Source organism: Buteo buteo, chromosome 13 (genome assembly GCF_964188355.1).
Source record: "Buteo buteo chromosome 13, bButBut1.hap1.1, whole genome shotgun sequence".
NCBI classification, from domain to species: Eukaryota; Metazoa; Chordata; class Aves; order Accipitriformes; family Accipitridae; genus Buteo; species Buteo buteo.
The window spans coordinates 18288525-18310862 of NC_134183.1; the positions used below are offsets into that span (position 1 = coordinate 18288525).

The window sequence follows — 22338 nt, forward strand, 5'->3', positions numbered from 1 at the left end:
TGAATATTTTACTTTTAGGCAGTTCCCCATCAGTCAGCCACACACATCCGAGGCGAGCTGAAGCTAACTACAGCCATGGACAGCACTAGGAGATCTGAAATCTAATCGCATGCATCATACCTCCAGGATATTTTTTTAAATTACATATATAAACACGCCGACAGGCAGCCGCGCTCGCACACACACATATACATCCACACGTCGGCAGAGCCGCCAGCACCCGCACGGCCGCTGAGCAAACACCTTGTCTCTTCTCGCAGGATATACCCGCTCACACACATCTCTCTTCATCTCCTCCTGGCTTCCCGGAGGATTGTGCCGGCTGTTTTTCATGGAGAAAGTCCAGGGAGAAATGGAGATTGAGAGATGGGAAAGAAGTGAAGAGATTTCAGACGCAGAAAAAAAGGTTATTCAAGAGACATGGAGCAGAGTATATGCAAACTGCGAGGACGTTGGGGTCTCCATACTTATCAGGTATTTAAAAAACAAACAAAAAAAGGAGGCAGCAAATCCAACTAAATCTCTTTATAGCTGAGAAAGAGGCAGAACAATATATATAACTGAACTGAAATGAATGACAGTGAGTGGGGAGCTGGCTGGGTGTATTCGCTGGCTGGGAGCAGGGAGGGTTTCACAGCACTCCTCTGATTTCCACACCTTTGAGCCGGGTGGCGGTGGCGGGGGGAGCGGGGGGAGCCTTGCTGGGGACTTTGGGGGAAGCTGCTTCCCTCGCAAAGGTCACCTTAGCCCGTGGACGGAGCTGGGGGGTGGCGGAGGTGGCGGGAGAGCGGCACCGGGCTTGGGTGGGTTGGGGGTATTTTATTTTTTTTTACAACACACCCCCCCCCCCCCCGAGTTAGCTGCGTGTGGATGGCATCGGTACGTAGCAGGCTGGCGGGTGAAATAATGCAAGTTGGGAGCCAAGATAAAACCCAAGCAGGTGTGTCTCCGAGGGCACCATCTGTCCCTCCGGCGGCAGCGTCGGCGGGAAGGAGAGCGCTGAAGTTGGCGGTGGAAGGGGGGTGTGGGGGGCACAGGCAGGAGAAGGGGGGCAGCGGGGGGGGGCAAGGACCCAGCCGCCCCAGGAGCGGGGTGCTGAGCATCGCCCGACGGCGTGGGGCTGTGCGGCAGAGACGGGCAGCTCATGAGTCCCATGTCTGCGCCTGAAACCAAACCAGGGGAGATGCTCTTGAGGTGGGGAACGGAGGCAGGTGGGTTTTCTTGCGTTGTCTGCGGGGGGCGACCCTTGGCCGGGTACCCTGGGAAAGCGCCGAGCGGGAATCCCACGGGGTCCTGCGGATGCTGGGAGTTTGGGGTATCGGTGGGGTGCAGCACCAGCAAGCCGTTTCTCTTATTTAAGAGGGGAGAGGAGGACAGGCAGGGCGAGGAGAGGGGCGGGCGAGATGCCCGCGCTGACCTGTCGGCAAACAGCAAAGATGGTCTCCGGAGAGACAAAGCTCCCACCACCCATCCCGGGGACCAGCAAGGCAGGGATGTCCCTGGTCAGGCTCCCGCCTGGACCCAACCCCGGGCGCCCCAGATAGGAGACGGGAGACTGGGTTGTGTCCTTCCCATTTTGGTCCTGGCAGCAGGGAACTGTGGGTGCTCGGAGAACCCCTTGGATGGATGCGCTGTTTATTGATAATCATCCGAAAGTTTTCCAAGAGGCTGAGAGCTAACGCCCCGAGCCCATGGGATCTGCAGAGAGCAGAGGCTCCCCAGACGTGCGGTGAGCAGAGCTGGTTCCTCTCCAGGCTCGCTGCCAGCACTGCAACTGGATTTTCCTAGCAAGACCCCACCGCAGAGAATCCAAAATGACATTTGAGTCCCCTCTCCGCCTCCTCCTCAAACATTTCCTTCTCTCAGAGCCAGCTGATGGCTGAGCCCATTCCCTCGCAGCCCCCGCTCCATGTAGCTGCCCGGGGCGGTCTGGAGGTGCGACAGCCCCACGGCTGGGGACACCGAACCCACCTGGGCTGGGTTTGAAGCCGGCACACGGCAGAGGTCTGGGGGATGCAAAATTGCCCTTTTCCCCATCCCACGAGCTTTAGCACGGGGCTTGGCCAGCAGCGGTGCATGACCAGCTCCTTGCCCAGCACCCAGGTCATGCCATGGCCCCATCCGCAAGCGCAGCTGAGTGCCCCCCTGCCTGTGAGCACAGGGAGGGTGGCCGGGTGCCCGTGGCTGGCACCAAGGGACTCGTGGCAATGCCACGGCGGATTCACCCAGAGCAGTTCATTGCTTTTGGTGTCCCTGTGTGCAGTCGGGCTCGGAGCAGGGCTGGGGACGAGGGGCAGCGAGGTGCGGCAGAGGGGACCATGTGGCCGAGCTCTGGTCCTGACTCAAACTTTCCCAGTAGAAGTTTCTGGTCCAGTTTGGGCTTTTTTTTCCAGGGACAGTTGTGGCACCATGGTGAGGGCTTTTCCCCCGCTGTGCCAACAGGGCAGGACTGAGCTGGCTCCTAGGGTGAACGCTGGCTCCTTGGGAGCCTTTACATGCTTGGCCATGGCACATGCCCTGGCACATCGCAGCCAAACCCACCACCCGCTCCCTCAGCCAGAGCTTCCCTGGGATGCTTAAAGTGAGGTCTGGACTTTTGGTGCATGTCCCCGGGGATGGCGGTGTAATTTGGGAGAGCTACCATCCCCTCCAACAGCCCCAGTTGGAGCAGTGCACCTCGCCTGTATCCCGGTGCCATGGCTCCGGTGGCCGAGCTGCCCCCCCAGCACCAAACCCCATCCCCAAAGAGGGCTTCATGCTGCTGCCCTGAGCCCCGCTCCCCCCGCACCGAGCTCCGACGAGCCCAACCAGAGCTCCCCAGGGAAGCTCGCTCCTGGTGAAAGCAGGGCAGACCTGGCCGGGGTTGGAAGCACCGGCGGCCGCCGCTCTCCCGGCTGCGTTTCCCAGCTGGCATCAGCCGCTGGGAGAAGTGGGTCATGCGTGGAGCCCGCCGGGAGCCCGGGCGGTGCGGGCAGGCGGCAGCCGCTTCCCAAGACATGATTCAGCAGCTCCAGAGGTCGGGGCTGGGGAGAGGACGGTGAGCAGCCGCCGGTACGGTGCGAGCTGACCTGCCCAGCACGCTTTTGGGTGCATGCACATGCAATGTGCCGGGGGCTGAGAGCTGCCCCGGCCAGACTCCGTGCTTCATTGGTACGGGGCTGGTGTTGCTCATCGTCTTGCTAGGGAAACTGAGGCAGAAAGTGATGTGCACAAGGGTGGCTGGGCAGAGGGAAGGGGGATGCACGGCTGTAGGCCCCCCCTTTGGTGCAACCCCACTGTGCAGACTAGTAAAAGCCGGCAGATCTGTTAGCAGCCACATTTCTGTTGTCGGGGTTGTGACCGGGGAGTTTCCTGTGTTTGGTGGCAGTGGGTTTCTCCATGCTTTCCTGCTCCATCCCCTCTCTGTCCCTTTGGAGCTGCTGAGGGCAGGGAATGCCTTTTTCCCACGTGGGAAGGGCTGGGGGTTTGCAGCACCTCTGGAAATAAAGGGTCGAAATGAATCTGGGGCCTGATTCTGTGCCCCGAGGGCAGAGGCAGGGGGGCAGCGATGCCCACCCAAAAGGCAGCTATGGGGAGGGCTGCAGTGCCGGCGTTCTGCAGGAACCCGGTCCGGCTCCCTCTGCCCCTCCTTCAGCCCCTGCCCAGCAATCTCCCCCTCCACCCCCAGCCTTTCCATGCTTTGAAGATAGGGAAACTGAGGCACAGAACCAGGCATCAGGTTCCCAGCCCTCGTGGCTGCTGCTAGTGCTTGAAGCCATAATAAACCCCTGCGGTCCTGCCAGCAGCCCAGCGGAGTCCTGATCTCGCAGGGCCTCCGGGCTCCCAGGGGACATAAACACGAATAATGGGGACTTCTGGCTGAGCAGCCAGCAGATCATGGGAATCTGCGCTGTGTGGTTACAACTATGTCGCTAATTGACAATTTCCTCGGCGGGGGAGCCTCACGCAGGAGGAAGCACAGTCTCCTCGCCATGCTCATCTTCCTCCTGGGGAGCTCAGGGGCCGCTGCAGGCTCCGTCTCGCAGCTGCTGCTTTAACCCTTGCTGGAGCTGGAGCTGGAGCTGGAGCTGGAGCCTCGACCTGCACATCTGGGGCCGTGAGCATCAGCTGGGTCACTCCCAAGCGGACCTGCCGGCCAACGCAGCTGGGAGCCCTGGGCTGCATCTTACCCGTAGCCTTCCCATGCCCCCGGGCTCGTTGCTGTGCCTCAGTTTCCCCATCTGTAATTTAGGAATCGGTCCTTTTTGAAAAACACCCCTCGCTAGAGAGCTCGCAGCAGGGGAGCCCAGGCGTGCGAGGGGAGCAGGGCAGCCTTCAGCAGCTCTGGCATCTGCATTAGCCCTCGCTGTGCGGCGCAAGAGCCCTTTGAGCACGCGGCCGTCGCTCCCCAAGCACCCCCCTTTCTCTAACGCCCTCGCAATGGTTTATTGCCAATACCCCACTCTCCAAGACCATGTTGGGGGAACGCAAGCACCCGCGTGGCTCAGCCCGCCCGCTGCTCACCCACCACAGAACGCAGGGGCTGAGAGCACCCAGGCGAGCAGGGGTGAACATCAGCAGGGGCTCGGGTCCCTCGCTCCTTTGAAGACCCCGACTAAGCCAGGGATGCCAGGGCTAAAACCGTAGCCTATCCTGACCATCACACGCGTTCGCTCCCACACCCACACACGTACCGCGGTCACAGATGTGGGACCACAAAACTTAATGGATCCCATCAGGGGATAAAAGCCAGGGATAGTTTCTATTAGCTCCCAGGCAGATCCACACCAAATGTTAATGCCGTGCCAAGCGCAGGCAATGCAACCTGCCACAGCCACCGCAGGCTGTGCCGTGTCTGTGGGGTTTCTCCACCACTGTTCCCTGCATCTCTGCTCCAGACCCACCAGCTTTCCAAATTTCCAAAATTGTTACCTTCTCCACCACTCCTGATGTGCTCTTTCCCTCTCAGGAGGTGTAGGAGGGGAAGCAAAAGGATTGCCAATGCAGAATCAGGCCCACAGATTTCGACAGCTGCTTAGTCTGAGCTAACACACCTGGGTTCAGACAGTTCGCAAAGAGCTTTGAAATGTAAAAGCACTCCTTAGATGCTAGACATTATTGTAAGTTTTAGGTTAAAACAGCAAAGAGCCTGAGTAATGACTCTGGCTATGCAGAAAACCCTCTTTTTTCAGCTGAATCTAAAAAAATGGGTTGAATCCACCCAAAAATGGCATTTAAAGAATGATTTTGCAGCTACCCCCAAAGCCAGCATATGTTTTGTGGAGGTGTCCATAGGGATGGGGTCCATTCCTGGCTGCTGACGGGTAAATTTCAGAGCAAAGCAGCTCAGAGAGATCCCCTTGCTGCAATATCTTGCTTTGAAAAGGGCCTCAGTGAAAAGGCTGACAGTCTGTGCAGTGATGTCCCTGTCCCACGGCTTGTCACACACTTGCAAATCATTGTGGTTAAGCTGGAGAGATGTTTTTCTGGAGACAAGGAGAGCCGGAGAGCAGCAGGACTCTGCTCTGCTGACGAGGACACGCATGAGGAACATTTTCCAAAACAACAGCCCCCTCCGTGAGCAGTGAAGGGGGCAAGGGGGGGTTTAATAAGCTCTGTCTAGAAACGGCCCCTTTTCATATGGCTGCGTTTTCTCCCTGATCGCAGCACCTGGAACGAGCCCTTTCGGCTGCTTCACAGCCAAGGCGGCTGTGCAGGGATCCCTGCGGCACATCCCGCACCGGCCACAGCCTTGGGGCTGCTGGTGGCTCTCGGGGTGACCTGAGAAGAGGCTTTCCCATGTCCCCTGTCCCAGGGCTGCCCTCGCATCGCTTGCAAGCCACGCGGGGCTGAAAGATCCCACTCGACGCCCCAAAAGCTGCAAGGACGTCCCTGGCCAAGGGAAGCAAAAGCACGGGGGGGGGTCGAACGCTCTCCCCGGATGGTTTCCCTGGCTATGGCTGAGGACATGCTGGATGTGTCGGTACCAGCCCTGAAAATCCCTCCCCCGGAGCAGGAGGCGAGGGCCAGGTCTCCGTTCCGCTAACCAGCTCCATTAACGAGTCTGCTGCAGCGGAGCGGGGCTGTACCTCCGAACGCAGCTCGGCGAGCACCCGTCTGCGGAGTTTCAGCGCTCATTAAAGGCAGGGAAATGTCAGGACAGCCCTCACCAGGCTGGCAGGCTCTGAGCACGGCTGGGGAACGGGGAGTGCTGGCTGGCTGGCAATCCTGCTGGAGCACAGCACCGGGGGCGAGCGGCCGGCAGAGCCGCTGGTAATGCCGAGCCAGGGCTGCTGGAAATCAGCACGGGAGCGTTGGAGAGAAGAGGCGGTGGTGGACGCCGGCAAAAATCGGGTTCCCGATTTTGCTGGATGGAGGGCAGGTTCTGGCACAGGGACCACGTCCCTGTGAATCTGGGTTACCCCTTCTCCACCTGGCTGGGAGTTGTCTTCCCTGCTGTCCCTGGGGGTCGGGGACATGGAGCTGGGCTCCAGCAAGCCCCATCCTCACTACACATCTGCCTTGGAGGCAAAAGTCACGTTTTAGCATCGTTTCCTAATGCCCACGGACCCTGCTGAGCCACACTGACCCTGCTCGGCAGAGCTATAGGAAGGGTGCCCGGTGCGGGGGGAGATGCTGGTGGTGGGGTGGAGGGGGCCGACGTGGCTCTCCCTGCGTGCTGCTTGCACCCAGCAGGCAAGGACGTGGGCAGGGACAGAGGTTTGGCAGCGGAGAGGGGCAGGGACACACATGTGGAGGATGAGGATGATGCTGTGGATGAAGGCACTGAGCGAAGGGGATTGCAAGGGCTGTAGGAAACTGGAGTCTTGCGGGAAAGCCACTTTGGCACTGTTAATTCATTTCTCTGATGAAAGCTGTCTTTACCCCTAGCCTAACAGCTCATCTATGCAGCCAACGGGCTTTGGGCTGAATCCACATATGTGGTAGGGGAAGACAACAGCAATGAAGACTTGGAGGTGTGAGCCGTGCACGCACAAGCGAGCAGGACGTGCCCCTGGGGGTTGCTAGCTTGTGCCCAAATGTATTTGGCTGCATCTTTACTGCTGGGTCCTCTCCCAGCCTCACTGGGGTGTCCCAGGTCCTCTGCCCTGGGGCTCTGCGGTGCCCGGGGCATCACGGCCTCCGAGCACAGCTCAGTGTTGTGCTGGAGTCTGCTCCCGAGGCTTTGCAGCGGGACGTGGGCTTCACCTGGAGGAAGGCCAGCTACACCTCTTCTCCCTCAGCTGTAGAAGTTGAATTCAGCATCAGCGTGTAGACCCAGGGCTTGGCCCTTCTCCCTCCAGCCCTCCCACACTGGAGCTGGAGATGCTGCCCACCATCACCTCCACGTGTCCCTGAGCCCTCGGAGAGAGGATGCAGAGCTGTGCTGCGGGGGCAAGCAGGCACCATCCTCTTCTTACTCCAATTAGATTTGCCTTTTTCTGTCTTTCTGGGTGGTGGCATTGACATGACCGAGACCTTTCTCTCCTTGGGCTGGGAGCTGTAAACACAGGCAGCACCCAGCACCCCTGCCCCAGCCTTTGAAAATAGGATGATAGACTACAGGTGGCCGGGAGGAGCAGGGGGAACGTGCAGGCGAAGCGGTGAGGCAGCCCTCAGCATAATAAATAGCAGCACCACACACCACCTGCCTACCCATTATCAGCTGCTTTGTAGGCACCCGAGCAGAAAGGAGTTGGAAGGAGGGGTTTGAAAAGGGACGCAGAGAGACTCCAGGCTGTGTTAGAGAGAGTTTCTCCCACGTAGAGGGACGAGGCGAGAGAAAACATGAAAGCATCGGTAGGAAAATCTAGCAAAAAAAGTCTACAAGTTCTGGCTGGGGGTTCAGCTGAAGCCTCCCAGCAGCTTCAAGGGCTCACTAGCATTTTTTCCCTGCAGCTTGTAAACAGGGTAAGTGAAGCATCAAGGGTTTAGGTGCTCAGGGGGACCAAGTGAGCAGCACCCAGGTGCCCTTTTTCCAGCTGGGGAAGGAAGGAGACGGCTGGGCTTGAAGATTTCCTCTGTGCAGGGTTTGCTCTGTAGGGTCTGGGTAGAGGGAGAACGATGGGGGAGATGGGAGGAGACGTGGCGTCTCTCCTCCCAAACAGAAAACATGTTCCCAGTGACTGCAGTGGTTTTGCACCTTAATTATTTCCTTTGGCTCTGCTACTGGGAACGGTTGTGTCCTTAAAGTTGTTAAAAGGGCAAAAGAGAGAGGAAAAGCAATCCTGACATCCTGTCCATTGGGTCCAGATGTAGCTCGCAGAGTGCAAATTAGTGGGTGCAGAATGGAATCACTTAAAAAGAAATTTAATGAGATCGGTATGCAGGCATCTGGTTCCTATCAATCATAATTTTGCGTGATATGCAATGGTAAATATCATCTTTTTAATGACTCCGATGAAGAATAAGAGCCCAAAACACACACACACACAAAATGAGACAACAAAATTCCAGAGCCTGAGATGTTTGAATTCTCAAAAAATGTTCTGTAGATGGAAAAACCCCAACTGACACCTCTTCTAATTCACTATTGTTTGAGTTATTTTATTTCTTCCTTTATTTTTTCTCCTTTCCTCTGGTTATATTTAACCTTTGTGTTAAATTAATCTTCTCTGTTTATTAACAACTACCACTGAGCGAGCCTCCTTCCCTCTTTTTCTTGGTTCGACAAGTCAAATATTTGCTCTAGGCCAGAAGTTCTTGCTGCAGGCGCCTGCTTTTCTCCAGCCTTGCAGAGAGACACTGGCCAAGGAGAGACAGCTGCAGGTCTCTGGCCGGCCACGGATTTGCTTTTCCACTTGAAGCAAAGATGGTTTGAGCTCCCCTGTTTCAATTCTCCGTGGATGAAAGTGAGCAGACAGCACGTGGGGTTGAGCATGTGAGCGGGGGCTTTGCTGGTTTTACATCCCTCCGGCACCACTGCCGTCCCTCTTGCAGGTCCCTTAGGAAAACTGCTGGGTTCAGCTCCCATGGGTGCATCACCTTGAGGGTCTGCAAAGTGGGGAAAGGTTGGAAACCAAATATTTGGATCCTTTGCTGACCTGGTCTCGCCCAGCTTAGGGATTTTGGGGGTTTGATTAATCTTTGCTCCCAGCATAGCTAGCTGAAAGCAGCAGAGAGGTGGAGGTGATGCCGTGGGAGAGGTATGAAGCTCCTGTTCCCCAAGGGCATCGGCTCCAGTGGCTCCTTTCGGCCCTTCTCTTGGTGGGGGGATGCTGCGATTCCTGGCGATGCAGGGGTCGGTCCCCCCTTGCTGTACCCCTTCTGCCGAAAGAGCCAGGCTCAAACCGGGTGTTTTTCTCAACTCATTCCCTGGGTCTTCACAGCATCATGCCCTTGAGCTGAGATCAAATAGGGCTTTTCAAGGAACTTCTGATGGTTTGGGATTCAGAGGCTTAGGCATGCATTGCCTGGCTGGCAGCCTCCATCCCCTGCATTGGGGTAGGCTGTGGGCAGCAGGTCCTACCTCCAGCGGCAGCCCCTGCTCCCAGCACCCAGGGGGGATGCCCGCCAGAGCCGGAGGATGGGGGGGAGAGATCTGCTAGCAGGGATGGCAAAACCCTTAGCTCTGACCTCAGCAGGGTGTTTGCTGTTGATAGGTGGAGGGTGTTGATCTCAAGGGCTGGCTGGAGCTGCAGGCTCGGGGGCTGCAGCAGCTTGTGCAGAGGGGGGGAGAAGGACGCTGGGGCCAGATGGAAAAAATGGTCCTATTAAAACAGAGAGGAACATCTGTTCTTCTGTTGGGAAATGCTTGAGGCAGAAATCTTGAATCCTGGTGCTATCTCCATGGCCCCGGCAGGCTCCATCCCCCAGCCAGGGGACCGGTGTCCATCCCTGACCACCTCTCTGACAGCTCCGAGCTGAAGGGTACGGACCGAGCATCTCTGCAGTGACAAGAGCTGGAGACAGATGGGCCCAGGAATGATTTCTCCTGACAGGGACCAGATGTGTCAGGAGGAGCTCTGCTGAGGGGGGGAGGCTGCACAATAACAAGAGTTTTATCACGGGTCCCCTCTGGGTTTTAAAAGCAACACCTTGTCTCCCTCTTCCACCTTCCTTCCTCCCACACCCTTTCCGCCACACACTCCTCACACCTCCAAACCCTATTTTGGGCCATCTGATAAATCCCAGATGCCTCGGGGAAGCAACAGAAGTGGCGGTGCACTCCAGGCGCTGCTTCACGCCACTTCCTTGGCAATGCCCCCAAGCTTTCGCAAGCCAAGGGAGCGGGGGAAGGAAGGGAGGAGGGGGAAAGGAGGATAACGAAGTGGTACACAAGCCTGGTCCTCAATATTGTGATTATTTGTGGAGTGGTGAGTGGGGAAGAGGATCCCACCCGGTCCTGGAGGGAGGTAGCGATCGTTGGGAAAAGGGGTGGGATGGGTTCAGGTGTTTTGGGATGGTGCTTGGGGAGGGGGTTACAGCAGCCTGGGAGAGGGGAGGGGGCAGTCTGTCTGGAGCCAGGGATGGTGGGGGACAGCCTGGGGAGCTGTCTGCCACCTCCTGAGCATCCTTCACTGGTCCAAGCACAGGGGAGCCCAAGAGGAGGCAGGGAGAGCCCTGTTGGAGAGAGGGAGCTGGGTGAAAGGGAGCAGCAAATGCTGATGTGGTTCTCTCCTGTGTAAATGGGGTGGTTAATGCAACTCGAGTGTCAGCCCCAGCTGCTGAGAGTGACCGGCTGCAACGCTGGCTTCAGTGGTGTTGGCATCGGTAGCCCCAGCCCTGTGCCCTGTCACCTTGTGCCCTTCAAACCCGCCAGCCCTCCAACTCCCCAGGAAGCTTAGCACATCAGCTGCATCCACAGCTTCACTCGCTTCACCCACATTTCACTGGGGTTGACTTCATCCCACAGAAAAGAGGGTCCTGAGCCCCTCAGAGGGGCTGGCTGGGTGTTTGAGGCATCTTCGTGCTGGGGAAACTGGCTCCTGGCATAGATGAGCAGTGATACGAGCTCAGGGCTGAGATCTTGCTGGACACTCTGGTGGGGCTGCTCTGTGAAATGGGGGGACATCCTGGGCAGGGGGAGACTATTTTGGGTGGCAATGCAGGAATAAAGCCCGTGGGGCCAGGAAGCTGTTGTGGGACTGGGGAAGAGGGACAGGGAGATGTTGGCTGGCATGAAGAGAGGTTTTCATGCTCTTCACCAGCTCTCTGAGACAGGACATGATATTTTGATGTATGTGGGCACGTATAGAGCATCTGGCATGCCTGGGTGAAGTCTCTGGGTATCAAGGACTCACTCTTGCCTCTGCTTTGTAGATGAATATCCAGCTGTGATGCCCTTGTAGCAGATAGGGAAGGCTGGGGAGAAAAGCATTAACCTGCTGATTTTTAGGCAGCTGAATGCCACAGCTTCTGGGGAGTTCAATGAGAAAACCAACCTTAGCTGTGTTAGATGCAAGGGGGTGGTTTCAAGCATCTCCCCCCGCTTCCAAGCTTTGCTTTAACATCTCAGCCTGCTCTCACCTTCCTGATGGTGTTTTATGTCTATTCTTTCTTGAAGGTTTTTTGTCAACTTCCCCTCGGCCAAGCAGTACTTCAGCCAGTTCAAGCACATGGAGGACCCATTGGAGATGGAGAGGAGCTTGCAACTGCGTAAGCACGCTCGGCGGGTCATGGGTGCCATTAACACTGTGGTGGAGAACCTCAATGACTCCGAAAAGGTGTCCTCTGTTCTGGCCCTGGTGGGCAAGGCCCATGCCCTCAAGCACAAAGTGGAGCCCATCTACTTTAAGGTAAAGGATAGAAGCAAAAAAAAACCCATATCGCTGGGGTGCTTTAGAAATTAGGAAGAGAGCAGGAAAGAGGGAGCCATGGTGAGCTGGTGCTGTCTGTCCTCGCCCAGAGGAGGTTGGCTGGTCGCCGGGGTTGCTCCCCATGTGTCTGCAGTGTCCTACTGCGATGCTGGATGCTGTCCCACGCAGACCACCGTTCCCAAACGCAGCCAACGCTGAAGCATCAAGTACCTCACCCTGCCCAGGGAAGCTTGCCTGCGTCCTGCCGGCAGCCCCCTCCGGCATGGTTGCGGTCATATGTCCCTTCTTTTAGAAATCAAGCATGATAGAAGGGACTAAATAATTCGAGGTGCCCAAATTAGGGAGATGCTTGAACCTGCAAGCAGCACTCCATGGTGCCTGGGTGTCAGCCTCCCCCCTGCCCAGGCTACCTGTCCTATCTGTTCCCTGGGGTGTCGACAGACCTCCCGAATATCTGTCTGTCCCACAGAGGGTTGCCATTCCCCAAACTCAGCAACAGGGTTAAACTGGTTTTGTAGGAAAAAGCCACATTTGCTGTTAGCTGCTCCCTGCAGAGTTACTAATCCTTGGCTGTCCGCCTGCCTCCAGAAACTCACTGGTGTCATGCTGGAGGTCATTGCTGAAGAATACGCCAACGACTTCACCCCGGAGGCGCACGGTGCCTGGACCAAGATGAGGACCCTCATCTACACCCACGTGACGGCGGCGTACAAGGAGGTGGGCTGGGCGCAGTACCCCACCGCCACCCTGTGAGCGGCCAGCGGGGCCAGGCGAGGGGCAGGGAGGGCTTCGCTCACCCCAGGACTTCACTCTGGTCTCTTCTCAAGATCTTCGCTCAGTCTGGGGAGCCCGGTAGGGCCAGCTCTGTTAGCTGCCAAGTCACAATTTGATCTCCATGGGGTTTAAAAACAAACTAAATAAGCCAAAACAATAGAACCGTGAAGGGTGTGGGTGGGTCGGGGTGAAGCAGTTGCAGGGGATGCTGGAAGGGGATGCAGAGCGCGAGGGGAGAGCGTTGGTTGTTGGCTCCATCTTACTGTCCTGGCGTGTCCATCACCACCTCCCAAATCCTCCACCTTGCTCGTGCCATCTCAAAGTCCCTTGCACAAGCTCTGCTGCGCAGCAGTGACCTGCAGCCCCGTTCACTGACAAACAATGCGACACTCGTTTTCCATGCAAAGCCCCCAGGTAAACCTGGCTCCTTGCTTTTGGGGGCACGATGCTTATGGGGACCTCCGGCTGCCTGGCTGGCAGCGAAAACGCTTTGCTTTGCACTTTCTCTACTCCCCTGACAGGGTGGCAGGGCTGATGGCCGTGGCCGGAGCCGCTCTCGGCTGTCCATCACGCTGCACCGTGGGCCGGCAGCAGCCCTCGCCTCTCCTGTCACCCCCAGTCCCTCTCCTTGGCTGGCTGTTGCAAACCCTCTGGGGGCTGGAGGGAGCGAGGGGGTGGGAGAAACATGCTCCCCCAGCATAAGAGAGTGGGGAAGAAGGGGGATGCCTTTGGGCTGCCTCCACTCGTGGCTCAGAGCACGGCACGTAGGTGGGATCTCTGTGCCAGATGCAGGGAGCTGGTAAGCCCACCTGGCTCCCTTCAGTTCCCATGGGCAGCAGGGACATGCACGAGGACGGGCTTGGGTGGCACTTGTTGTGCCATCGCCCTGGGAGCTGGCGTCCGTAGGTCGGTCTGTCCGGCAGCCAGCAGCAGGGTCGTGCAGGGATGCAGGGCTGGGGCAGCTCTGCCCTGCTTGGTGAGAAAGGGGTTCAGGCTGTGAGCAGGAGGGGGAAAGATGAAGTGGACATAGCAGGAGGAATTCCTGGGTGTGAAGAAAGGTCCCTGCTCTGTTAAAATTAGTAAATAAGTTGTTACATAGACCATATTCCTGCCCTCTCGGTGAAACTGGGTTCCTTCAAATAAAGTGCCTGGTAGAAATCAACCCACGCAGGAGCTGTGTCCCTCCTCGGGGGCCAGCAGCACTCCTGCCTGTGCCTGGCAAAGGGCTCTCCCCCCTAAAATGAGACGTGGCTGCAGGGCTCACAGCATTTATCCTGCCTCTGACACTGACGACTCCTGAAGCTGTGGGTGAGTCTGCTCGGTTTCTGCCTCAGTTTCCCCTTCGGTTACGAAAAGGGGAGGAAGAGCAGCCCTGTTGCCTCCTGCACACATGTGCTTGGTTTTATAGGATTTATGGGACTGATTCCCAAAGGATTGGGGATGAAGCATCAGATGTGCTAGGAAGCTTTGGCATCCTTGCCACCCAGTATTTCCCAAAATGTCTCTGTTATTTTTAGAGCTCTAGCATTAAGGGCAATGTTACCTACTGAAGTGGGAGGCGTGTTCCCTTCTGAGATTTCCTCTGGCCTCACTCCACTTACTGCCCTGGAGAGCTGGCAGCTTTCCGGGAGAGACCAGCTCCTCTCCTGGATGTCAGCTTGACAGGCAGCGAGCCCACGGTCCCTGGCTGGGATCCCTGCGGCTGCCTTGGGGTCATTCCCCCCCCTGCTGCGGGGACATTGCTGGAGGGGCCAGCAGTCACTCTCCCCAGGGCTGACCTCCCTCCTCTGGAGCAGCCAGCCAGAAACTCCTGCTTTGCTCACCCGCAGCCAGTTCATCTGTGCTTTTAATCATCCCCAGGGAATAGGGTTTTTTTTCTTCCCTGTTTCTGGTGTTTTGCTGCCATGCCAAGGGGCTCCTCTGCTCCCCAGCCTTGGCACCACCTGGGGGGTGGCCAGCACTGGGTACTCGCTCCTAGAAAAGCTCTCACTGGGGTTTCCCCCTTTCCTCTGCCGGCTGTAACAGCAGGTTTCTGCTCAGGATCCGTTGGAGCCTGTACAGATGGGCAAACCCCCGGACCCCAGCCCTGCCCCTTCCATCGCTCATGGCAAGATGCTGGCGCAGCCCACTGCTGGGCAGTGACCCTGGGGACCACTGCTCAAAGCAGCAGGGGTGGTGTGCTTGGGGGGGGAAATGTCTTCTCCTGTTCCTTTGAGCTTTGTTAGATGCAGCCAGGAGTTTGTGCCGTCGCCTGGTGCCCTGGCTCTGGGTAAAGGGTTTTGGGGAGGGGTCTAAACCTCTTGGCTGCGTTTCCCAGTGCTCCCTTGCCTACCTGCGGAGCCCTGGGACCAGAGTTAGTCCCAGAATAGCCCCAGGACTCCACTAATGCCACTATAGCTGCTCCCTCTGGCCTTGCAGTTCTGTCCTCCCTATGTCCCACAACAAAGCAGGTGGAGAGGAGCAACGGAGCCAGGAACAACAGCACGTTCTGGGCGTGCATAGAGGGTTGGGTGGAAATAACCACTCGAGGCATGGCTGTCCTTGGCATGGCAGCATGCAAGGTCAAGGGGTTTATAAAAGGAAGGGATGGACACGGCGTGACAAGTGATGCTGCTTTGCTGTTGGGGTGGGCTGTCATTTAGAGTCAGCACCCTCGAAATTCAGCCCACCAGCCTGCACTCGTGAAGGTGCCAGCAGCTGATGCCTCTGGCTCACGTCCGAATGTCAAAGCAGCTGCTAATCCCTTGTGCAGTTGGCAGAGGCATCCTTCAAATGGCAGCTGCTGGCTGGGGTCAGGATTAGGCCCATGCAGAGAGGAAAAGACCTGTTCAGCCATTGACTTTGCTCCAGTGCAAGACTGGAGAGCGATGACTTGGAGTAAGAGTGTTAGGTATTCTTTGGGTGCATCACGGGACTCTCACGAGCACAACTCCACCGATTTCTGCCAAAACCTCAGGGCCAGCGGCATATATTTTCAATGAGTTCATGTACTCCCTGTGCTCTGCAGATGCTGGGCCAGGGATGTTTCGTCTTTAGACAAAGTTCACACATTAACCTTTGAGGTTAATATTCTCCAGGTGGGAATTTTTATTTTTTAGTGCAAACTCTTCCTCCCTCCCACAACCAAAATTGGGCTTGGTCACACTTAGAGGGTGAAGTGATTTTGGGGTGGCTGGAAAGTCCCCATGTTCATGCTTGACCCACCTGAGTGCCTTGGATTTGGGGGAGCAGCAGTGAGGTCCCCCCACCTCACCTTTGAAGGGGGCTTGGCTTCTTCTTTTCTTTTTTTTTTTTTCCTCCCTAGAAAAAACTGGCCCATGACCTTGTGCACCCACGTGTGTGTGTGCTGGGCTTGGGTTTTTTTCCAGGCACATTTTTCTAAAGCAAATCCAGATGCGTGCAGCTGCTGTCCCTCGAGGAGCTCCCCCATCAGCCAAATTGCAGGCCAGTCGAATATATGCAAACAAAACCATGTTTATTTTTATCAGCTCTGTAGGAAGTAAAATGAAGCAAGGAGGGCGGCTGGGGCAGAGCTCGCAAGGGGAAGAGACAGAGATAAAGCAAACGCCCCCTCTTCGCCGCCCGCAGCAGAGCAGGCATTGCTTAAATCAGGGAAAATTCTCATCTGGGGAGAGATGAAAATGAACAGAAAAAGGGGAAAAAAAAAACCAAACCCACATTCCAGAGTGACAAGGCTGATAAATGCTGTGTGGAAGAGCAGAAAGGGAGGCCAGGTCCTGGCTCTGAGCGTGGCTCTCCAATGCACACGCGTGCACACGCCTGCACAGCTGCTCCCTGTTACCGCCAGCCCTGTTGCTCCCCCCTGGACCCACCGCAGCCGGCTGGGGACCCCTTTATCCCCCCTTCCCTTCGGGCCCTGCTTGCTGGGACTCAACATTTCACCTCCCGGCGCACTTGGGCTGAGATAAGGGTGCTGCCCACGCAAGCTTTGGGCTCAGCCTTGCTCTCCTTAACTGTGGCAGGTAGGGACCGACTCGCAATGCTGTTCCCCCAAAATTCACGGGTGAGAAGCTGGGGGCTCAGGGCACGGTGCCAGCACATGCTGGGGACCAGCCAGTCTCTCCCCTTCCCTGGGGGGACCCCCATGTCCCCCAGCCCCATTCACCTTCCCCAGGGATGCTGCTGGACTACTCCTGTTCACTCTGCTCCTCTCTGATGGCCGTGCTGTTGCGGCTGCCCCCGTGCAAGCCAGCCAAGCACGCCTGAGAGCTGCTGCCCCTGTAACCAGGGCAGGATCCGGCCCCTGGCTCAGCCAGTACCTCTACATCAGCATCAGGGCTGGGCTTGGACCCTTGACCCAGGTGGGAAAGTCTTTGTGCCCCCTGCCAGCAGCAGATGAATGCCATGTGAGCGGGGGGATTTGGTGTCCCTGTGGCAGGGTGGTCCCCCCACAAACACCTTGTCCTGGCTCTCTTTGGGGACACCCGCTCCTGTCAACCAGCTTGTGTCCCCCCACCCCAAGTTCAACGCTGTGTTTGGTCAGAGGAAGCTCAACGCTGGAGGGAATGGGAAGCACTGGGTTGGGATGGGACGCAGATCCCGTCCACCCTGTCCCCTCCTCCCTATGGCCAACACTCCAGGCAGGTATAGCTCCATATACACCCGGCCAGCTAGAGAGACACCCCAACGCCACCAGAGCCGTTTGGACAAGGAACCCTTAAGGACCTTGTGCCACCACCCTCCTCTTCTCTCATGGCAAGACAAACCCCCGAGGCAGCCAAACCGCAGGCTCTCCCGGGGGAATCCTCTTGCATCTCTGCCAGTTTGCTGCAGTTTGCCCCAGTAAAGGGGGTCCCAGCGTCTCCCCGCTCTCTGGGGAGGTGCCCAGCGACTTCAGTGGGGACCAGATTTCGGCTGGCTGGACTCTGGCACCAGAGCTCAGCCTTCCCTGCCCCTTGCCGTAGGGAAGCCGCCCTGGTGCACTGATGTCAGTGCGAGGACTGCTCGGGGCCAGCGCCAGCGATGCCAGACAGATGGGTGGAAGGGAAACCCATGAGCTAACCTTGGACCAACTTATGGAAAGGGAGGGATAAAACTACCCGCCTATTTAACAGAGTGCGACGCTAATTATTTTCCATAGCTGAAGTTGTCTCTAATTGTTAGTATGTCTTAACCAGTCCCACCGTGACCCACAGACATGAGCCGGCGTGGTCTGATGTAACTCCGTGTCTTTCCTGTTACTGCTGCGGATACTGTTCACGTATGTGTTTCTCGGCGCTTCCGTGCTGGTTTTATACATGCCGTTTCGTGTACGATGGGTGTAACTTGTTTTTCTTTTTGTAGGTTTTTAGTATGTTTGTACCCAGACAGAATGGTGTTATTAAACTGAAACTTGTATCTTCAGTGGATAAATCAATCAAACCCCTCCAGCTCTTCTTGGTTTCTTTCTGGTGGGGTGGCTGTGAAGTGGGGGGATGTTGGGGGGATGTGGGGGGCTGCCCCATATCCAGGTACGTCTGTGGGTGCCTGCTCGCTCTGGGGCACCAGTGAGGGAGCTTTGCAGCTGGAAAGCAGCAGCAAAGGGAGGACACGTGCCCTTCACTGCCCTTCTCCACCAAGGGTGGTAAAGGTGGCCAGAGGTATCTTACTAATGGGCTCAGGCAAGAAGGGGAAGGTCTGCTCCTCCTTCGGGCTCTTTGCTTGGCTTTCAGGTACGTTGTGCAAACCTCCGGGGGCTCTCCCTGAATCAGGAGCTGTTCCCATGCCTTTGCCAGCTCAGACAGCCCAAAATGCATGCAGGGAGGATGAGCTGCATGGGACCGGCCAGGCACTTGCCCTAACAGACATCCTAAGCCTGATGCGCAGCCTTCACGGCACATGAATCCGGGCAGGCACCGAGACAAAGGCTGCTCTCCACTGCGGGAGGCAGCAGGACAGAGCTGGACAGGAAATCTGCAGTGGTGATGGCCACAAGATGCAGCAACCGTGACCGTCAAGGACTATGAGATAGTTCCCAGCCTTTAAAAATAACAAACGGCTCCCCGAGCAGCAGAAGCCAACTTTTCCATGGCTCTGTCCCACGCAGCTCCTCCTGTGCCTCGCACTGCGGCTGAATCACGTTGCAGTGGGATGGGTCCCAGCACGGCTGGCTCATGTCGTGGTTTCCCTCCATGGGTCTTTCCAGCTCCCTCTTTTGCAAAACAGGCCCGCGATGTACTTGAGACCTCTGTCAAATTTGGTTGACACTGGCCAACCTTTCCAAAGTTGTTGGCAGAGGATGAACGGACAGACAGATGCATGTTATGGTCCCATAAGCCCACTTCCGTAGGATGCAAGGCTTGGAAAAGAAATCTGAGTAATCCTTTTTATTGTGCTCCTCTCTACCGATGTCAGGTACATCAGCACAGGTCAGAATGGGCTTTCAAGGAAGGGAAAGCTCATCCCACCAGGGTGGAAGAAACCACCAGCACCTGGCCACAAGCAATTTTAAGGGGAGCAATCCCAGTTTAGGACCCCGGTCTGAGGCTGGGGGGGGATTGGTCTCAGTGGGGTCTGAGACAGAGGAGGGCAGAGATTGGTGCCTTGGAGTCTGCCCAGGGTCTTGGGGAGCCTGATGCTGGCTTGTCTGCTTTTGGGCTGAGGACAACGGTGATGTTCTCCAGCCCTGCACGTGGTGGAGTAGCTCTGGCGAGGGCAGGCACTTGAGCTGGTCTGGGGTCCCCAAGCTACAGGACTGGGGTAGCCATGCAAGGGGAGCCTATTTCTTCCCCTACAGTTTAGCCAAAGCAAGCCCGACCGGCCACGGCCATGGAGAAGGGAACTAAAGGCCAATCCACGTGGGGAGGGGAATAACTGCCTGGTTCAATCTGTCTTCTGCTGTGCCTTTTTGGCGGGGGCGGGGGGGGAAACCGCTTGGTGCTGTTAATGCAATTAATAAGCTGTCCTCGGAGTCTCCACCACATCCTGTATACTCTTCCAGGCGGAAGCGAACAGTCAGCAAAGCCCGAACGCTGCTATGCTCCAGATGGGAAACCTTGGCTTGGAAACAGCGAGCCAAAGGACTGGCTGGCTCAGGAGCGGGGAGGTTGCAGTGGGGACCTGAAACTCTTAGACCTTTGCGCGCTGGGCTGAGACTAGCCAGAACCAGCGGTGGATGGAGGGCGCTGACATGGGGCTGTTTTTTCCAATGGCTTGTTGAAAAGGAGCCGGGAATTTCAGCATTACCTTGCAGGGAGAAAATATGTACACAGCCCTTCACTTCGTACTAATATTTACCCCCAGATCCCGTCACTTCGGGGTGGCTGTGACGATCGCGCCGTGACCCGGACCCTGCGGCCACGCCAGTGCTCTGCAAGCGCTGGCGGAAAAGGAGACAGGGTGGGAGGACGAGGTTCACAGCACACTGGAAAATTGGCCCTGGCACCCGGGTGATGGGCTCGCACCCTCCTGCTTCCCTGTGCCCAGGGTGGGGCTAAACCGGTCTTGTTTCCCAGTGTCACTGCCTGGGGATGCTGCTTTCCAGGAGGCAACCCTTGCCCAAGGGAGCCGGAGGAGATTCAGCTCTTAGAAACCACTTTGGTGGCCCCGGTGATGTTTTATGGGCTGGGGAGTGGAGGGAGAGGGGAATTTGATAGCTAAGGCATGGCATGGGGTGTGCTCCCAGCCCGTCTCCTTCCTGTGCTCCAGCCCCGGGAAAGCCCGTCTGCCCCACGCTGCTGGCCATGGGGTCCAGCGCTCCCTGCCCAGCGCCTGCCACGTGCTGGGGGGAATTATGGTTCCACGAGCCCAGTACAGATGTGGGCTCAGACGTGACACATCTCCGCCGTAAGCCCATATCCCACCGGCACCTGGTGACAGCCAAGGGGAGAGCCAGGAGGTTACTGCGAGGGACAGACAAAAATACATCTGCACAAGGGAGATTAAAGAAGAGGATATGCAATAACTGTGCTGAACAAATACCTATTAAAACCCAGCCTGCAGGAGCTGGCGGTGAGGAGAAGTCCTCTCTTGTGTCCTGGGCAGTACAGGGTGAGAAGCCTCGGGAGATGGAGCTTGCAGGCTCCCACTGGCTTGAAGGACATGTCCCTTCTTCTCCATTATCTGCCCCGAGATAAGAGCCAGGAGCTCCAGGCTTTGTTGTATGAACCACCCTATGGCCACCCTCACCGGCGCAGGGGTTTTGGCGGCTCCTCGCACAGAGCAAAGCTCTTGGGGGAAGAAAAATATGCAGGAAAAACACCCACCCCGGCAGGGCTGACACTGAGCAGGAGCCGGCCCTTCCTTCCGCACCCGGCTCCTCTTCAGCTGCGCCGGCTGATATGGTTTATCTGAGCAGCGCTGAATGTAAACGCTGTCAGCGCCGGCTGGGATTAATTCCCGGGAGTTTGGCAGCCGAGAGATGAAATAACAGCGCTGGGGGGGGGGGAGCGCACATCTCAGACTGAAAAATCCTCCTGGCTAATTTACAGCCAGGCTTCTCTTCTCCCAGGCACTTTTGAGAGAGAGCAGAGCTGAGGGCAGAGGGAAGATGAGGGAGAGGGTGGGGAGGAGGAAGACGATGATGTCTCCCGGGGGGGCCAGGCTGCCTTCTCCTCCTCCTCTTCCTCCCCCCTAGGACCCAAGGGAGTGGGGGTGATTGGGAAACCACGCTTGCCCCATGCACAGGAGCTGGCCAAAAGCACTTGGCCCCGCTACCAGGGACCCTGGGGGTGGTGTGGGACACGGCCCGCAGCCCCCAACCCAGCCAAATCACCCTCTGGTTTTGCAGGACCCCCCGGGCGGAGGCAGCAGCGCCGAAGGCACCGAGGTGCTCCCGGATACCTGAACCCGGACAGCCGGCACCCTGCCCGAGAGAGGAGCCTTCCTCTGCTTTCTGCTCGCTGCTGGGTCGATGCGCCTTAGCCTGGGGTGGCAATTGCCGTCCCCACGTTAACGAGCACCGGCTCCCCTCTCTTTGGGGAACAAACCAGCAAAAAGCATATTCCCGTCGCTCGGCGCATTGAACATCACAAGATCACCCGAACCAAACAGCTTTGCTGCTGGGAGGATTCCCGTCCCCACACAGATGGGACATCTATTGCTGTTTATTACAAATCCTTTTTATTAATTGACAGGTATATTTGCTTTAAGGGAAAGCTTTAGAAAACCGCCCCGTGGATGCTGCTGTTTGTATGTTTGATCAGTTTTGAGGCTGATGTTCCAAACAGCTCCTGAAATAAAATAATCATCAGGCTCCGCCACATTGTTGTGGTTTTATATTTATATAGCAGAAGGATTTGTTTTGGGGATACTTTTCTAAGCAGTAATGTGATTTTCATTTACTTTCTTTAGATACTTCAGTAAATAACTACAAACAATTCCACTTATTTTTATTGTTTTCTTGGTAGAGGAAAAAATTGGCTGCACAAAAACCCCAGCAGTGCATGGGCAGGTAAATTGGTTTATTTTAAATTTAGGAAAGCCCTTGCCTCATCTGCCAACCAAGAGCTGTGCATCACTCAGGGCCCTGCTACCAGCAAATTATGATTATACTCAGGATTTAACAATATATTTTATATCTATCTACATATAATGTAGTCCTGTAGATGTATTTTGAGGTCTCAGTGCTGCTCAGGAGATGCGTGGCGTTGCATGCCCCATGGTGCTGCCGCTGTTCCCTGGGGCCAGGGCTGGGGTCGGCTGCCCTGCCGCTCGCTGCCCTGCCCGTGCCCTGCCTGCTGCCAGGATGCGGCCGGGCACTTTCCGCTGAACTGCTTTCTGTCCCTTGTGACAGAGCATCCTGGCCCGCATCAGCCAGGGCACCGGGTGACATCCGCGCTGGTTCTGCGGGCGTCGAGGGGGTGCAAAAGGCAGGCAGCAGGTCCTG

At 56.7% G+C, this 22338-nt stretch overlaps 1 protein-coding gene across 1 annotated transcript; it reads left to right on the forward strand.

The window, feature by feature from the left end:
* The first annotated feature begins 246 nt into the window (after positions 1–246).
* CYGB (cytoglobin) lies at positions 247–21811 on the forward strand. Its single transcript, XM_075044936.1, has 4 exons — positions 247–474; positions 11486–11717; positions 12327–12455; positions 21241–21811. The coding sequence occupies exons 1-4, from the start codon at positions 332–334 to the stop codon at positions 21295–21297; spliced, it is 561 nt and encodes a 186-aa protein (XP_074901037.1). The 5' UTR covers positions 247–331; the 3' UTR covers positions 21298–21811.
* Positions 21812–22338: the final 527 nt, after the last annotated feature.